The 19,974-nt window shown below is 39.6% G+C and overlaps 1 protein-coding gene across 4 annotated transcripts in view; it reads left to right on the plus strand.

Annotated features, from left to right (window-relative positions):
* TPK1 (thiamin pyrophosphokinase 1) overlaps window positions 1–19,974 on the plus strand; it is a 366,723-nt gene that overhangs the window by 258,291 nt on the left and 88,458 nt on the right. For all 4 annotated transcript variants that reach the window (XM_020881673.2, XM_070461296.1, XM_070461272.1 and 1 more), the window contains one exon: window positions 4,492–4,603. In XM_020881673.2, coding sequence (XP_020737332.1) covers window positions 4,492–4,603 — 112 coding nt within the window. The remainder of the gene's footprint in view (window positions 1–4,491; window positions 4,604–19,974) is intronic.

Here is a 19,974-nt window from a genome sequence, read left to right on the forward strand (position 1 = left end):
TTAGCTCCTGTTTTGTCAGAGAGAATTATTTTTAGTAGGGAGAAACAAAACTCAAAATTCATGTGTCAAGCTATTTCAGCATAAATAAGCTTAGGGAAATATTCTAAACAAAGAAATAAAGGTAGCTCATATCTGGAAATAAAAAGGAAACAGAAAACCACCTTTTTTCTTGGCGGGGACGGGGGGCGGGGTGGGGGACAGCAGAATAAAGTGGTAAAGACAGGTGAAAAGCCGCTGCCTGTTCCCCGTGTGTGGTTCATCTGGCTGGCTGTGGTTTCAAACCCACCAGCGCCTGTTGCTGTTCGTTAAGGGATGAGAAAGTGAAAAGGTCATTGAGAGACTTTAAAAAAAAGATAATAATACTGTTTATGTTTACAGTAGTTTTACATTTACAGAAAATTGAGCCAATTTGAGTTCCCACATACCCACTTCTCCCACTAGCAGTTTCCCCTGTTATCTTGCATTAGTGTGGTACATGGGTTACAATAGTGAGCCAGTGTTACACATGATTAGGGAAGGTCCGTCACCTGCATTAGGGTTCACTCCTCGTGTTGATTTTCTGTGGTTTTGACAGAAGCCTCCTCGCGGCGCTTAGTCACCAGCACAGCGTCACTCAGAATAGCTCTGCTCCTGACAGGGGCCTGTGCACCCCGGCTGCGCCTCCGCGCATGCGCACGGCCCGCTCGCCTCCGCTCCTGTCGGCTCCGTTTCATCCTGGGTTCCCGGACGAGGGCCTCCGCTAAGCGCGCCCCTTACTCACACGCTGCCGTCCCCTAGACCTGACCGGATCTCTGATCTGGTACCTTTCTTCCTTCCCTGTGCCTTGCCTTCCGTGCCCTGGTCACAATTTCCATGTAGACAGCTGTGTGGAGAGCTCGCCTGTGACACTGGTTTGAGGCTGGAGAATGGAGCTGTTTAAGACCCCACCTCTCAGTCCCATTGCTGCCATGTGGGCGCCTTACCCGTTTTACCTATAGCTCCGGCCAGGAGCAGCTTTCAGATCCCCTTTATAAAACTCTGCAACTCTAGGCTCTGTTTCCTAATTCCCGTATGACAGAAAGGGTGAGGAAATGAGACCCACTGCACTTTCTTCTGCTCTTTTCCTTACCTGTGCCTTCTGAAAATTATAGCATTGCTTTTACACTGACATAGGTAGAGAACTTCTATAATAATAATATGGTTTATATGCCTGTGCTCTAAATTACATGAAAACACCAAAGATCATTATTCAAGAACGAGATTCGTTTTTATTTCACTTTTGAGTTTCTCCCATGGCTATCTCCCAATCATTCCTCTTTCCTGAATTACTGTTTAGAATTATTGAAATATTTTCTCTGGTTTTTCCTTCAGAAAAGTCTTCTCCAGGGGTTCTTCTTTCCCTTCTCCAGGGGATCTTTCCAGCTTAGGAATTGAACCCAGGTCTCCCACATTGCAGGTGGATTCTTTACCAGCTGAGCCACCAGGGAAGCCCCAGAAAAGTTAAAAATTTCTAAATCTTGTATTGCTTCATATCTAAAATATGCATTTGTTATTTGTATGAGATTTCAATGTTGGATTAGTCATACTTGTTAGTTCATAGCATGTCATCATCTCTGATCCAGACAGTAGTCCTCATTGGCTGCTTGATCCATTCCTTCCCTTTTGTTCCTGTATCATTTCCCTTTGTGCTTAGTTGGTAAGTCCTGTCCAGCTATTTGTGACCCCATGGGCTGTAGCTCACCCAGCTTCTCTGTCCATGGGATTACCCAGGCAAGCATACTGGACTGGATTGCCATTTCCTTCTCCAGGGGATCTTCCCAACCCAGGGATCAAACTCACATCTCCTGCATTGGCAGGAGGATTCTTTACCACTGAGTCATCTGGGAAGATAGCAATCCCTATTAGGGAGAGGAAATTGTTAGTGTGTGTATATATGCTTATATATTTTAAATTTTAATATATATTTTTAATTTTGTTAGTAGAAGAAGTATCTTTTTAAAATTTATGTATTTTAATTGGAGGCTAATTACTTCACAATATTGTAGTGGTTTTTGCCATACATTGACATGAATCAGCCGTGGGCACGTACATGTGTTCCCCATCCTGAACCCCCCTCCCACCTCCCTCCCCATCCCATCTCTCAGGGTCATCCCAGTGCAGCAGCCTTAAACACCCTGTCTCATGCATCGAACTTGGACTGGCGATCTATTTCACATATGATAATATACGTGTTTCAGTGCTATTTTCTCAAATCATCCCACCCTTGCCTTTTCCCATAGAGTCTAAAAGTCTTTTCTTTACATCTGTGTCTCTCTTGTTATCTCGCATATAGGGTCATCATTACCATCTTTCTAAATTCCATATATATGCATTAATATACTGTATTGGTGTCTTTCTTTCTGACTTACTTCATTCTGTATAATAGGCTTCAGTTTCATCCACCTCATTAGAACTGGTTCAAATGCATTCTTTTTAATAGCTGAGTAATATTAGGGATTGGGGGCAGGAGGAGAAGGGGACAACAGAGGATGAGATGGCTGGATGGCATCACCAACTCGATGGACATGAGCTTGAGTAAACTCCAGGAGTTGGTGATGGACAGGGAGACCTGGCGTGCTGCGATTCATGGGGTCGCAAAGAGTCAGACATGACTGAGCGACTGAACTGAACTGAACTGAACTGACTGAATATTCTATTATTTATATGTACCACAGCTTTCTTATCCATTCATCTGCCGATAGACATCTAGGTTGCTTCCATGTCCTAGCTATTGTAAACAGTGCTGCAATGAACATTGGGGTGCACATGTCTCTTTCAATTCTGGTTTCCTTGGTGTGTATGCCCAGCAGTGGGATTGCAGGGTCGTATGGCAGTTCTTGCATTTATTTTCATTTTATAGATGGGTTCTTTAATTTATCATGATTCTGTTTCCTACTGTGCATTATGTTTTTCCAGTACATTGTGTTTTCAGTCCACCCACATTTCTCTGCGTGGATGTAATCTATTGCTTGTTGTATATCTATGTATATTGCCTATCTTTCTTCCCTTGATGGACACCACGTTCAAATGTAGTTTAAATTTTCTTTAAAAATCATCTTTGTGTTTGAATGTATATTCAAGCCCTTAGAATTGAATTTATGCCCTCTCCTTGAATGCTCAAATAGAAATATATGTATATGAACTGTATCAGTAGTAAATGTCTGAATGAACTTGTGTTATATACAAGAACTCATGTAACCTAGAGAGCTCTTTTCCCTAATAAAAGCAATCTTTTAACAGAAGACAAATCCTATTTGTATCTTGAGGCCCGTGTACAATAGAATAAGTTCTCAGAGATTAAAGTACAAGAGCTTAAGTCACAGGTAAAATGATTGTACAAGGATACCTAAATACCTTAGTCTGGTAATATGTCATACATTAAATATACTTTAAAACATTATTAAAATGAAGACTATATTTTGGTGCTTATTCCTTTAGAGTTGTTTGAATTATAAAAAAAAAATACCTTTTTTACTCTATTGTTGAATGTATGGGTATGTTGACATTGTCCCAAAAGAACTTGAAGTATCTTTTTAAAAAGACTGTGTAATCCTAAGGACAGAATAGCAAATAGGGTGGGAATAGAAAAGCATTACTTTGTAGAAGAAGAGTTTCCAAGTATTTTATTTAAAAGCAAGCCTTGTGGCCTTGATTGAGCATTACATTTAACTTTCTTTTAAACTGAAAAATAGAAAACATTTTAAATTATGTCCGATTTCATAATCAGAATAGAAGGTGAGCATACTCACTTCCCAGGGTCGGCATTCTGTTTCCTGGTAGACAGACTTTGTCAGTGAGCATCTCCTAGAGCTGTGGGTGTAGGAAACAGACTAATCACTAGTAGGGTTGACATTGAATTCTAAAGGTCAGAAGCCCAGTTCCCAGGTAAAAAGCAGAGATTTTACTTAGGAAGCAATGTTGTATTTACCCTCAAGCAAGCATTTCATTAAGACCCTTGAATTCTGTATCCTTTAGTGCTCTTTAGCACATGGAATCAGTTTAGTCTTTGGAAGTGGAAGGTATAGGTAGTAATCCTGCTGCTGCTGCTTGTTATCTGTACATCCTGGACAGTTTAATCTCTGCAAACTTCAATTTTCTGATATGTTAAAGTAATAATTAACAGTAAGATACCTTGTAAAACTGTTGCTAGTATTAAGTCAGGTGAAAGTTCTATAGGATGATTCAGTACATGTTGTTCAGTCACTAAGTCATGTCTGATTCTTTGCAGCCACATGGACTGTAACACGCCAGGCTTCGCTGTCCTTCACTATCTTCTGGAGTTTGCTCAAATTCATGGTCATTGGGTCTGATAGGTGATGCTATCTAACCTAAGTTTGTTGTTAGAATTAAGTATGATAAATTACATGAGCCATCACTAGGATGGTTCCTGGTGCATATGACCAGATCTTCAGTGCACAGTAACGTGCTGTCTTTTCTTCTCCCATCTTAATGATCATTCCTTCTCTGCCTCAGGGAAAGCACAAACTGCATGTAGATACTGGGATGGAAGGTGATTGGTGTGGCCTCATTCCTATTGGACAGCCTTGCAATCAGGTGACGACAACAGGCCTAAAGTGGAACCTCAGTAAGTAAAACCCTTGCACAAAGGGAGGTTTTCTTTCTTTCTTATTTTTTTACAAAATTTATCTTGATAAATAATTAGAAGTGGAATTGCTTGGTCATATGGGAACTCTAGCCTTTCAATGAAATAGCCAGACTATTGTCCAAAGCGGCCATACCAGTTTTACATTCCTACCCATGATGTATGAGAATTCTAGTTTCTCCATATCCTGGTGAGTATGAAGTGATGTCTCATTGTGGTTTTTACTTTGTTTTACCTGATGACTAATGATGCTGAACACATTTTCATGAACTTATGGGCCATTGGTGTATATTCTTTGGAGTTACGTCTCTTTAAATCTTTGCATGTATTTTAACTGGATTATCTCTCTTTTTACATTGACTTGTAAGATTCCTTTATGTACTCTAGATATAAGTCCTATATCAGATAATATGATTTGAAAATATTTTCTCAGACTCTGACTTGTGTTTTTGTTTTCTGAAATTTAATTAACTAAATTCATTAATCTAATTTTGAAGTCCAGTTTATGTTTTTGTTTTTTTTATGGATCATACATTTGGTGTCATAGCTAAGCACTCTGTCCAGCCTTTTTCATGGTTTTGTGTGCTTGAAATCTATCTTACTTTTCCAGAGAAGTAGCTCTTCTAACTAGAGTTATTTAAACATCTGTGATTTTATAAGATTTGCTGTTCTGACTAAAGTTTCAAATGTTCTCCAGCACTTAAGAATGTACTAAGTACTGGTCACTCTAAAACTGTCTGGTTTGAAAAGAACAAACAATGAGGTGGATCTGTTCATAAAATAAATGCTGATTCCAAACGAAACCATCAGGCATTGTGAAATAATCACCCCTAGTCCCCAAGAATAACAGTTAATGATTTAATCAAAGAGCTTTGAGTGAATGTCAAAGGGATTATCTCATGATTGACCGTTACCTGCAAGGTTGTAAAAAGTAAAATATGGAACCATGACATTCTTTTATAACATGTAAAACTTTTTGGTTCTCACAAAGACATAAATACCTCAAGAGACAAATACACTGAAGATTAAAGGATATTTTAAAAGGCCTTTCTAGGAGCCACTGCTGACACAATTAGGAAAAACTAGAGATATTTTTGAAGCAAATGTCTGGCCAGCTTATCAGAATTTGAAAGGATACTCAGAACAGATCTCCTCCAGTGCACAGGAACCTGTGACAGGCTTTGAAGCTGGTTAGCTGAAACTGCCACGAGCTCCCATCAGAAGCTTTTTTGAAAACATTTCCAGCCTAAGACAATTGGTTTACTGTCTGGAGTTCCCATGATTTCCAAGGACCCGTTCTCGCCAGTGGTGAACTTCCTCCTGGATCTGGTAGTGACCTCATCTTGCCAAGGCTGATACCAAGACATGCCGAGCGCTCTGCACAGTGAACAGGCACCTAGCGCTGTGGTTGTTCAGTCGCTGAGTCACTAAGTATCTGACTCTTTGTGACCCCACGGACTGCAGCATGCCAGGCTCCCGTGTCCTTCACTATATTGCTTCCTTTATCTTAGGGGTTGAACAGGTGAGAATCATAGGATACATGAGAATTGTTGGTGTTCTTTAGAATGTTCTCAGAGCTGCTGTGGAGAAGGAAATGGCAACCCACTCCAGTACTCTTGCCTGGAGAATCCTGTGGACAGAGGAGCCTGGTGGGCTGCTGTCCATGGGGTCGCACAGGGTCGGACATGACTGAAGCGACTTAGCGTGCGTGCATGCATGCATTGGAGAAGGAAATGGCAACCCACTCCAGTGTTCCTGTCTGGAGAATCCCAGGGACAGAGGAGCCTGCTGGGCTGCCGTCTATGGGGCCGCACAGAGCGGACACGACTGAAGCAGCTTAGCAGCAGCAGAGCCGCTGTATTCTACAATATACTCATACCAATTCTTTTTTTTTTAAACGGTTTTAACTTAAAATTTTCTTATGCAACTTTTAAACGTACACTCCACTTACAGTTATTACAGAATATTAGCTGTACGCCGCGTGTTGTGCTGTACATGCTCATAGCCTGTCTTGTACCCGGGGGTTATAGCTCCTCCTCCCGCACCCCTGTGTTGCCCACCCTCCACTGGTGACCGCTAGTTGGTCCTCTGTGTCTGTGGCTCTGCTTCTTTTTTGCTGTATTGAATAGTTCATTGTACTTTTTAAACTCCACATATAAGTGATAGCATACAATATCTGAATAATCAAGTTGACTCCAGGAAGGGGCCTTGGGCATGAGGGGCTTTTAGTCTTCTTGTCTGTGATAAAGTTTCAGCCCTGCCGCAGTGCTCTACACTGTTACTTATCTATATATTTACAGACTGCTTTGACTTTTGAAATAGGTACTTGATTCTCTACAACTTTGGGGAAGCAAGTAATAGCAACCTCACAAGGTGTGAAAAGCAATAGCATTGAGACAGAGTGTTTTATCAATGATCTGTGGTACTAGTGCTGATGAATAGGGTCTTCTGATAGGTGGTACTGCCTCATTAAAAAGTAGTGAAGATAACTGAGATGACACCCTGTTGCCTTGGAGACAAGTGGACGGATTATTTTCACAGTGTGGGGGTGTGTCTGTACTCAGAAGAAGTCGCTCAGTCATGTCTGACTCTCTGTGACCCCATGGACTGTAGCCTTCCAGGCTCCTCCTTCCATGGGATTTTGGAGTGGGTTGCCAGTTCCTTCTCTAGGGGATCTTCCCAACCCAGGGACCGAACCTGGGTCTCGCGCGCCGCAGGCAGACTGTTCACCGTCTGAGCCCCCCGGGCTGTGCCCAGTGTCCTTGGGAAAGCAGAGCTCTCAGGTCCGTGTCACACCTGCAGCGCAGCAGGATGGGGCTGCAGGAGGAGAAGGGAGATGCCGAAACCTGGTCGGGGGTGCTCACGTCTCGGGTCAAGGAGAGTGAGCAGGCCCTCCTGAGGGAATGCATCAGAATCGTCTTAAGATGGTCTCGAGGCTGGCATTCTCTCTGTCTATACCCACTGTAAAATATGATGCCACAAGTTCTAAAAGGAGTCTGATTCATATGGTTCAATTTGTGATGTGTCACATCACAGACTGTCTTTAAAACCAGTGCCTATCATGGCACCATCACCCACATGTGTATGTTTACAAATGTTGTTGAAACATATATTACAGTATCTTCAGTCAGTTCAGTTCAGTCACTCAGTTGTGTCCGACCCCATGGACTGCAGACCCCACCAGACTTCCCCGCCCGTCACCAACTCCCGGAGCTTACTCAAACTCATGTCCATTGAGTCTGTGATGCCCTCCAACCATCTCATCCTCTGTTGTCCCCTTCTCCTCCCACCTTCAAACATTCCCAGCATCAGTATCTTAGTTCATGGCAATATGCTGTGGATATTCTGTGATGTGTGTCTGGGATTTCCCATGTGGCGCTAATGGTAAAGAACCCACCTGCCAATGCAGGAGACATAAGAGACATGGGTTCGATCCCTGGGTCTGGAAGATCCCCTGGAGGAGGAAATGGCAACCCCCTCCAGTTATTCTTGCCTGGAAAATCCCATGGGCAGAAGAATCTGGAGGACCACAGTCCATAGGGTCACAAAGAGTCGGCCACAAGTGACTGAAGCAACTTAGCATGCTCACACATATTTGGGACTAGAGTTTCTCTAGGCTGTGTACACGTGGGAATAAAATAGTAGCTGCATCATGGGCAAATGTACCCTCGATTATACTGGACATGTCGTGTGGCTCAGATAGCAGAAATACCAGTGTACACCCATCCCAGGAGTATCCAAGAGTCCCTGTGCTCCATGTCCTTGCCCCATTCTTGATGATGTCAGATTTAATCATTTTTGCCAGTCTGATGAGTGTCAGTGATAACTTCACTGTCTTCTCTGAAGACTGGTGGGGGAAAATATCTTTGTACCTATAATCCATGTAGGTTTCCTCTTTCATTCATTGCTACTTTCTTTTGCCCTTTAGCCATTGGACTATTTTTTTTCTTTCTTATTAATTTTTAGAAGCTCTTCAGACCATGATGGTCTTCAGGCTACACTTCGCCTTTTCTATTTGTTTATGGTATTTTTGTACACAGAGAGATTATTCAGTTAAAGGTAGTTAAGTTTATCAGTCTTTTTCTTTCAGATTTGTAATTTTTGTGTCATAATTCATCTTTCTGTTCCCTGTGGTCATAAAGATGTTCTTACATTTTAGGTTTAAGGGATTTTTTTTTTTCTTGAGGTCTCTTCTTTCACCTGAAATTGATTTTTGTGTATAATATGAGTTAGGGATCTGATTTTTTTCCTTACTGATAACCAGTTGCTCTAGCATCATTTATCATCCTTTTTCCAGTGATTTACATAAGTTTTCAAATTCATAGGTATGTTTCTTGGATCTCTAGTCTGTTCCCTTGGCTCACATTCTTTTTCCTGTATTGATACCACACTGCCTTAGTTACCATAGCTTTATAATAAATACAGAAATGTGCTAGGTTGAGCCTACCAACCTTGTTCTTCAAAATTTTCATGGATATTCCTGACTTTTTGGGCTTCCCCAGTGGCTCACGGTAAAGAATCTGTGTTCAGTGCAGGAGCTTCAGGAGACTCAGGTTCAATCCCTGGGTCAGGAAGATCCCCTGGAGAAGGGCATGGCAGCCCACTCCAGTATTCTTGCCAGGAGAATCCCAGGGACAGAGGAGCCTGGCAGGCAACAGTCCATGGGGTTGCAAAGAGTCAGACACAGCTGAAGCCCACTGGCACACACACCTGGCTTTTTTCTCTTCTTCATAAACTTGTAGCTTGATAAGTGTTGCACACACACAATTCCATTGTGATTTTTATCAGAACCAGCCTTAATTTAGAGATTACACTGGGAGACTAGAACAGTTGGGAGTAAGAATTCCCATACAAAACTGAGCCTTCCCATCCATAAACATAATTTCTGTCTCCATTTAATTAGAATCTGAATTGCTCTTGATAATTAGAAATTTTGTCCATACGATCCTGTACTTGATGAGTCATAAAAGGACTCATCTCTAGAAACCTTATACTTAGTGTTGCTTTGTAAAGTACACCTTTAAAAAATTACGGTTTCTGAGTTAATCTGTGCTGTATGGACATACAGTTGATTTTATTTGTATTACTGTATTTCTGAACACTTGCATGGTTTCCAAAAATATGACCTGGGTTCGTAATCTTATTTCTTTCTTCTTCATCTGTAACAAATAGGATTGTGTTCAATCATAAGTAACTGAAATAATAGTTTTAAACAGCACCCCCGCCACCCTGCTGCCAGTGTGTAATAAAGTGCAGAGTTAAGTATTTACAGGGCAAGGCTTCTGTGATTTATTCAGCCTTTGTTTCAAAACATAAGATGTCTCTGTTGCAGCTCGAGTGTCCCGTTTAGCATCAGGTGGGAAAACACGGGGAGGAAGTGGGACAGCACATACTGCAGGAAAACAGGCATCAGGGATTCCCAGCGTTTCCAGAAATCCTTCCTCATTTGATCATTTGCCCCGGTGGCCGGAACTGTCACATACCATGCTAGCTGCAAAGGGGGCTAGGACATGAAATGTTTTTAATCTGAGGACATAGTCACCCAAATCAAATTGAGATTCTGTCAGTGAGGAAGGAATAAGTAGGAGTCTGCTCTTCTATCAAAAAAATATCTTTTCTATGTCTGCCATCTTGAACACTTTAGCCATATATATTAACATAATACAAACTTTCTTTCGGCCATATTTTTATGGATTTCTGTTTTTGCTTTTGATAAATCCACAGTCAAACTAATTTTGTTTATAATCTGCATTTAACTCTATCTATCCTTTAGATAGACCTTTTATTTTTCTTTGATGCGCTACAGTTTTACTACAGCGTGTTTAAGTATGACTTTTGTTGTATTTGGTTTTCCTTACCTCTGCTGCTTGGTGTCATTCATTGATTTTGAAAAATTATCAGATTCCCCATTTTTCAAATAAGGACATGGTAGTTCAGAGTCTTACTTAGCGGTGGCCCAAATTCATGTCATTAGAGATCAATGCACTCAGAATTGGAATTCGAATCTTCAGTGCTGTTTATATATCAAGTCTGCAATGCTATTTATATACTTTCCGTAGAAAATAAGTTAATATTTTTTTAAAAAATCACTAAAGTGAATTTGAGATAAAGAGAAGAAAATAAAGGGAAGGAAACTGTAGACAGGGAAAGAAAGCAAAGGAACCAGGAAAGAAGACATAGTGGTAGGAAAATTAACATTAATCTAGAAGAAATATAAAAAATTCTGAGGGATAAAACTTTTAACTTCACTACACTTTTACCTAAGAAAAAATTTAGAGTTGCCCTCCATTTCCCAGGCATCTGCTTTATAACTCAAATTGAGCTTGAAATTATGCATCCATTGTTCCTTTTGTGTTTTTTCAAAGTATAGAAATAAGTGACAGAAAGAAATAATTTCATAGCATTGACTGAAAGAGACTCAAATCTAGCCCAAGTGAAAGAGTTTTGAAAGAAAAAAAATTCTGAGAAAACAGTTTGAAAAGATTTTTCATCTCTATGGAAATACTTTGTAATAAGTGTGTACAGGTACCAAGATTTCCTGCAGGAGTTCTCTGTGAGGATTTTTAAGTGCCAGCCTATCAAGGGAACAGTTCAAGTGTCTATTAAAAAAAAAAACAAAACTACAATTGCTATTAATGCAGTTTCAGTGAAAAGTCTTATTTCTCACTCCAGTATACCTTACAAAGTGATTCTAGTGAGTTATCATGGTTTGACAATAGCTGTACATACTTAGTGGAAACAGCAACCCCCTCCAGTATTCTTGCCTGGAGAATCCCTTGGACAGAGGGGCCTGGTGGGCTGCTGTCCATAGGGTCACACAGAGTGGACACACCTGAAGTGAGCAGCAGCATACATACTTAGGCTATAACTTTTGTGAGCTGGTGCCACTAGTGTGTGAGTTGTTTTGTATTTTTAAATATCTTTGTCATTATTCTAATTATTGCTTTTCTAGTCCAGTGCTTAAAAAAAAAAAAAGCACTCAAACTGTGGTGTCCACATTTCTTCTCTGATTAAAGGGCAGTATCTTTTGTATCTTAATTCATTTGATAATCAGTAATCCAGTTTGAGTTAAAATTTTTACATAAAACACATAGTCAAAGGTGATGATACTGAGGATGGCTTTTAAAAAATTAATTTTTTTTTTTCACAAGGAAGATGTTAGCTAAAGCTTCCCACCCCAAGATCACTTTCTAAAGTTTATAATTTGGTGAAATGACTGTATTTCATCATATCTAAGATGTCATCAGTTAAGATGCCTCCTTATTTTATGTACACTGAGAAAAAATTCTACCAGTTATAATTTCAGAGATGTGGGGGAAATGTATGTGATAAAACTAGTGAATTATGGTAGATAAAATAGCATAGAAACTTACAAGTCAAATTATATGCGTAGACATACCACTCTTAAACCTGTTATGAAAAATTGTAAAAACCATTGATATGGGCAAAAAGATATCTGTGTATCTTTAAGTGGATTCTTGAGCCTGTTCTAGAGGCCCTTGAAGGGTTATCTGGTTCTGTGTGACACTTAGCTTTTCATCATCTTTGATTATTTTAGAAATGTTGTGGAATTGGAAGTTGACTGGTAAACGGCTGATCATACTGTATGTGATTCCTATGCATATAATTCAGTTGAGCTTTTGTTTTGAAAACTCCATGCATTATCACCCTATATAGATTGCCAATTTTCTATTAGCAAATCCATTTCAGCATTCCTGGCTGTCTTAGTAGGTTTATCCTGTGTAGTCGCCTTTGAAAGTTTTTTTTTTTTTTAACATCATACTAGTTTTCTCATTAATTAATGACTTAATTGAAATCTTTGTGTTCATTTTATATTTGTATGAGTCATTATTTTACCCTTTAAAAATTAAAAAATAAATTGTAATCACCTACAATAGTAAAGAATCCACCTGTCAATGCAGGAGATAAAAGAGATGCAGATTCGACCTGTGTGTCAGGAAGGTCCTCTGGAGGAGGAAATGTCAACCCACTCCAGTATTCTTTCCTGGAGAATCCCATGGACAGAGCCGCCTGGTGAGCTACAGTCCATGGGTCTCAAAGAGTCGGACACAACTGAGCACACACACATTATACTTAAAGGATCACAGGCTGTTCCAGTCTTTTAAAAAAAAAATGTTAAGTTTTATTGCAAAATACCACTTAACTTCTGCCTGTATGCATTAGGTCAGAGGGTGCCCTGGGACAAAGGTCTGATGATGTCACTTCCACATTTGTATCTGGAAAAGGTCTTAAAAGGGCCGTACCTGAACTGTTCACTCTGTATCTATAAAGGCTCATGACCATGACCAAATCATTTAAGCAAAAGAAATCAGACCAATACGCTCTTCTAGAAGTCATGCGTTGATTCTAATATTAGTCAACTAAGCTGGAAGGAAATGACATTTTTTAAACAGTTTTATTGAAAAATACTTGATATATAAAATTCACCCATTTAAAATTAAATGATATTTAGTTTATTTGCAAATATGTGCGACCATGCTTGGTCATGCTCAGTTGTGTCCGACTCTTTCTGACCCCATGGACTGTAGCCCACCAGGCTCCTCTGTCAGTGGGATTTTCCAGGCAAGAGTACTGGAGTGGATTGCCAGTACCTACTCCAGGGGGTCTTCCTGACCCAGGGATTGAACACACAACTCCTGAGTCTCCTGCATTGGCCGGTAGATTCTTTTACCACTGAACCACCTGGGAAGTCCCAATATGTGCAACCATTGCCAGTCAAATTACAAACATATTCATCACCTCAGAAAGCATGTTCCCTTCCGCTACTAGCCACCATACTCTTCCTGTCCCGCACCCTGCCCTCTCCTCCATCCCTAAGCAACCACCAGTTTACTTTGTCTCTATTTCCCTATCCTAGATTTTCATATGAATAGAATTATATGATGGCCTCTTGTGACTGGCTTCTTTACTTTAGCATGTTCTCAGGGTTCATCCATGTTATAGGACTTACTGGTATTTCTTTCCTTTTTATGATCAAATAATATTCCACTGTATAATATTAATATATTTATCTGTCCATCCACTAATGGACCTTTGGATTATATCTGCCTTCTGTCTATTATGAAAAATAAACATTGTTCTACAGCTTTCTGTATGGGCACATTTTCATTTCTCATGGGTACACACCTAGTTGTGGGGTCATTTTGTAACTTTATGTTTAGTCATTAAAGAACTGCTAGACTCTTTTCCAAAGGAGCTGCATTGTTTTAAAGTTCCGCCAGCCTTGTATGAGAGGTCTGCCTTATCCAGATCCTTGCTAGTGCTTATATTTCTTTAACTTTTTGACTTTAGCCATCCTGGTGGGTGTGAAGTGGTATCTTGGTGTGGTTTTGGTTTACATTTCCCTAGTGACTAATGATGTAGAATATATTTTTCAGGTATTCATTGGCTATTTGTATCCCTTCTTTGGAGATCCTTTTTCCCTCCTACAATTGGGTTGTCTTTTTATTATTAAGTTGTGAGCGTTCTTTATTTATTTTAGACACAAATCACGTAAGATTTACAAATATTTATTTCCCCATTCTGCAGGCTCTTTTCGCTATTGTTCTCTAAAGAGTGATCATTTTTCATTTTGATGAAGTCTAATTTATTTGTTTCTTTCTTTTGTTGATTATGCTTTGGTGTCACATCTAGGACTTGGTGTCACATTGCCAAATCTGATGTTATAAAGATTTACCCCTATATTTTAAGAGGTTATAATAGTTTTTTTTAAATATGTTTAGGTCTTTGATCCATTTTGCATTAATTTTTGTATATGATATAAAGTAATGGTTGAGAATTAATTCATTGATTTCTGCAAAGAAGTCAGCTAGGATTCTGATATGGATTATGTTGACTCTAGGTCAGTTTGAGAAGTACAGTTGACCCTTGAAAAACATGGGTTTGAACTGTGTGGATCGATTTATGTGCAGTTTTTTTTTTATTAAATATGGTATTACATTTTTTATCCATGATTGGTTGTATCCCTGGATGAAGAATCTTCATGAACTTCAGTGTCTACAGATTTTAGTATCCATAGCACGTCCCGGAACTAGTTTCTCCCATACACCCAGGGACAACTATAGCTGTATCAACCATGTTCAGTTTTCCAGCCCGTGAGCATGGGATAGTTTCAGTTTGTTTATATCTTCAGTTTCTTTCAGCAGAGCTTTGTAATTTTCATAGTATAAGTTCTGTGCTTCTTTTGTTAAATGTATTCTAAGTATTACATTGTGTTGATGCTGCTGTAAATGGAGGGCTTCCCTGGTGACTCAGACGGCAAAGCGTCTGCCTACAGTGCGAGAGAATCAGGTTCGATCCCTGGGTCGGGAAGATCCTCTAGAGAAGGAAATGGCAACCCACCCCAGTATTCTTGCCTGGGAAGTCCCATGGACGGAGGAGCCTGTTGGCTTACAGTCCACGGGGTCGCAAAGAGTCGGACACGACTTGTTTTCTTAACTTCATATTTACAATGGTTAATGCAGGTATATGAAATACAATTGATTTTTGTATCAGTTGATCTTATATGCTGCAGCCTTGCTGAACATATTTATTAGTTCTAATGTGTTTTAGTGGACTTTTTAGAATTTTTTATTTACAACATCATGTCATCTATAAATAGAGATAGTTTTACTTCTTTTCTAATCTGGATATCTTTTTTCTCTTGTCAAATTGACCTCCAGTCAAATATTGGATAGTATTCAGATAGTATTGAAATAGTATTCAGATAGATTTGAGAGTAGCAAATGTAGACACCCTTGTCCTATTCTTGATTATATAAAAAAAGCATTCAGTGTTGGTTTTCCACAAATGTCCTTGATCAGACTGAGGAAAGCCCATTATATTCCTTTGTTGGGTGTTTTTGTTTGTTGTTTTATCTATCATGGAAGGGTATTGGACTTTGCTTTTTCTGGGGTTTTGGTTTTGTTTTGTTTTGTTGGTTCTTGAGATGACCCTGTGATTTAAAAAAAAATCTTATTGATATAATAATACATTGCACTACTTGGATTTCAGATATTAAATCCCTGGGAGAAGTTCCACTTGGTCATGATGTATAATTCTTTCTCTGTGTTGCTGGAATCAGTTTCCTAGTGTTTTGTGGAGGATTTTAGCACACTTGTTCCTAAGATACATTGTTTTGTAGGGCTTTTTTCTTGTGAAGTCTTTGATTGGTTTATTATCCAGGTGGTACTGACATCTAGACTTCACAGATGGCACCAGTGGTAAAGAACCCACCTGCCAATGTAGGAGATGCAGGTTCAACCCCAGGTCAGGAAGATTCCCTGGAGGAGAAGATGGCAACCTACTTCGGTAGTCTTGCCTGGAGAATCCTATGGAGAGGGCAGCTTGGCGTGCTGTATTCCAGAGTCGCAAAGAGACACAGCTGAAGTGACTTAGCAGGCATGCATGCACACACAGACATCTACTCTTAAGGTCCAAGCATTCAAGAGGAAAGCTCCAGGGAAGTCAACCAAGGCAGCCAGAGTGAAACAGCAGTGAAACAAGTCTAGCTGGCATGACGCAGATTTGGGGAGGAGGTAGCATAGAGGAAACTAGTGTGCAGGAGACACTGGATGTGTGTTCTGATCCAGAGATAGGTAGTGCCTTGTACCTTGCCCTCCTTTATTTCTGTGCTTGCTGCTGGAGACTGGGGAGGGAGGAGAAGAGGAGACCTAAGGGCCAGCCTGTATCTAATGATTAAAAAATAGATTTTATTTTCTTGGGTTCCAAAATCACTGTGGACGGTGACTGCAGCCACAAAGTTAAAAGACACTTGCTCCTTGGAAAAAAAGCCTAGACAGCATATTAAAATGCAGAGACATCCCTTTCCTGAAAAAAGGCCACATAATCAAAGCTATGGTTTGTCCAGTAGTCATGTACAGATGTCAGAGTTGGGCGATAAAAAAGGCCGAGCACTGAAGAATTAAAGCTTTTGATTTGTCATGCTGGAGAAGACTCTTGAGAGTCCCTTGGACAGCAAGGCGATCAAACCAGTCAATCCTAAGGAAATCAGTCCTGAATATTCATTGGAAGGACTGATGCTGAAGCTGAAGCTCCAATACTTTGGCCATCTGATGGGAAGAGCCAACTCACTGGAAAAGACGCTGATGCTCGAAAAGATTGAGGGCAGGAGGAGAAGAGGGTAACAGAGGATGAAGTGGGTTGGATGGCATCATCGACTCAATGGGCATGAGTCTGAGCAAACTGGGAGATGGTAAAGGACAGGGAAGCCTGGGGTGCTAGAGTCCATGGGGTCACAAAGAATTGCACATGACTTAGTGACTGAACAACAGCCAGGACTGGCCAAGGCCTTCTAAGGAGCAAGTGAGGGCCCCCGAATGTTTAAGTCCAGCCTCCTGGGGAAGGAGTTTCATTTACGTGAAGATTATATTGAATAATCTCTAAGTGTTTTTTAAAAAGCACTCATCTTCACACAGGGATACAGACAACAAGCAGCCTTTCCCCCTTCTGTGTTTAATGAGCTGTCAGTGGTTTTATATCTTCACTGCTTTATGTTATTAATTTAGAAAAGTCACTAATGTTTCCATAGGTCATTTTTATTTATAAGTGGAAACTGCTAGCTATAAATTCCAATATTGATTTTTCTCCAATACTAACTTTTCACTAAGGATCTTTCAAACCTCAGAAAATAATAAGTTCTGTCTCAAATTTATGTAAATTTAAATGCATGAAAGATTTATTTTTATAACAGCTATACCTAGAATGTTTATTTTATATGTATAAATAAATTAGATTTTAATTACAGATAAATATTTTGCAAAGGTTTCTCAAGAAGCTTTCCATTTCTATTTGTAGGACAGTAGGTATTTGGTAAGACTTAGAGGGTAACAGTATGTACTGAGTTTATTACTCTGGGCTGTGTTAAGTGATTTTTTTTTAATTGGAGTATAATGATTTACAGTGTTTTGTTAGTTTCAGATGTGCAGCACAATCAGTTGTACGTATACATGTGTCCACTCTTTTTTAGATCCTGTTCCCACGCAGGTCATTACAGAGTTCTGGGGAGAGTTTCCCATGCTCTATACGAGGACCTTATGTGTTATCTGTTTTATATATAGCAGTGTGTGTATATCAGTCCCAGTCTCCCAATTTATCCTCCCCCTTTCCTGCTTGGTAACTTGTGACTCAGTTTCTGTTTGTAAATAGGTTCATTTGTGCCATGCTTTTAGATTCCACGTGTAAGCGATATCATATTTATCTTTCTGCCTGACTTACCTCACTCAGTATGGCAGTCCAAGGTCCATTCATGTTGCTACAAATGGCATTTTCATTCTTTTTTATGGCTGAGTAATACTCCGTGTGTGTGTGTGTGTGTGTGTGTGTGTGTGTGTGTGTGTGTACACACCACATCTTTATCTGTTCCTCCACTGATAAACATTTATGTTGCTTCCATGTCTTGGCTATTGTAAACAGTGCTGCACTGAAAACTAAGGTGCATGTAAATACTTGGGGATTACAGTTTTCTGCAGATATATTCCTAGAAGTGGAATTGCTAGATCATATAATAGCTCTATTTTTTGTGATTTTATATTTTTTACTACATTATGGAAATAGTAGAATATTACATTTTTTTATTAATGGAATATATTTTTTAAAAAAAAACCTAATTTATGTTGATACCACATCTTGATTTTTTAAAATACACTCTTGATAGTAAATGTCAGCAAATGACAACCTCTATTATATACAGTCCAAAACTGTACTAATGATATTTCCTTTACTTAGAATTTAGGATAATTACAGTATCATAATGTTGAAAGGCATATAGTTGTTTGTCTAGACTTAACGGTTTTCAAATGAAATAACTAATATCTAAAAGTTACTTCCACAAGTCACATGGCTTCCTCAGGCCAGATCTGGCCTGGAAATCAGTGTCTCTATCCCAACACAAAGTTTTTTCCTTATAGGTTCCTTCAATATTAGCAAGTGTATAAAATGTTGATATTTGATAATAGGTTCAAATAAAGTGAAAGTCGCTCAGTCATGTCCTACTCTTTGTGACCCTATACAGTTCATGGGATTCTCCAGGCCAGAATACTGGAGAGGGTAGCTATTCCCTTCTCCAGGGGATCTTCCCAACCCAGGGATCGAACCCAGGTCTCCCGCATTGCAGGCGGATTCTTTACCAGCTGAGCCACAAAGGAAGCCCACATATATAGAGATAGGTAAACTTAAGAATGTAATGTTTGATAGGTAGATAAAAAATATAGCCATATTTGTTAAAATTTTCACAATGTAAGTTTGTAGCTGTATCAGTTACAGATCGCTGCTATAACAAATAACCATAAACTAAGGATCTGAAACAGAACACTCATTACCTACAGTTATGCAGCTTAAATTCCAGAATGGGTCTTATGTTATTGACAGAGCTGTATTCCTCCCAGGGGCTCCGGTAGAGAATCCTTTTCATACCATCTCAGCCTTCAGAAGCTGCCCACATTTCTTGACTCATGAGTCCTTCCTTCACTGTCAAGGCCGTCAGCACAGCATCATCAGATCTCTGACCTCTTTTTCCATTGTCACGTCTCCTGCTCTGACTCAGACTCAAAGCTATTCTTTTTTAAAAATAAAAAATCATGACTATACTGAGACTACCTGGGTGATCCAAGCTAATCCTAGCTCATGGTTTTTAATTTAATCACATATGCAAAGTTCCTCCTGCCATGCAAGCACCTTCTTTATAGATTCCGGGGATTATAATGTGGACATTTTGGGGGGTGCCATTATTCAGCCTATCATTTAAGTCTGTAATCAGCAATAACTTCTTGGAATAATACCTATTGAATGCAATTATTACACCACTGAATCTTTACAGTTATTCTGAGAACTACTGTATGAAGACTGTTTATATTGTCCTTGAGAAACTGAATCTCTATGTTGTCATTCATCTTGGCCTCAGATAACTTGTGGTAAAGACTCTAGACAAAACAGACACAAAAGAAATTGTGTGAACATGATTTATTTGGTATCCACAAAGGGTGGGGTGAAGCTTGCAGTTTCCATTCCCTTTGGTTTCTGTTCTCCAAGAAGTGTGGTCAAATTCAGCCCAGTGTATATTCTGATCCCTGGGAGCCATGAAGGAAATCGGAGTTCACACAGGACCAGAACAAAAGCTCTGGTCAGCTGGGGGTTGTTACCAGGTTTTTATTTGAAATATTCCTCCTTTCTATCCTTTTGTGATCGCTTCTCTTGCTTAGCCTTTGAGGCTGCACATTTATGTGTGGTTAAGATGGTGAAAAACAAAAGGCAGAAAATTTGACTCTTCCTTATATTACTTTCTTAGTCACATTTTGTTAGAATCTCAGGACTCTACAGGTCTTTATGGATCGATC

This window comes from Odocoileus virginianus, chromosome 1, assembly GCF_023699985.2.
Source record: "Odocoileus virginianus isolate 20LAN1187 ecotype Illinois chromosome 1, Ovbor_1.2, whole genome shotgun sequence".
NCBI lineage: Eukaryota > Metazoa > Chordata > Mammalia > Artiodactyla > Cervidae > Odocoileus > Odocoileus virginianus.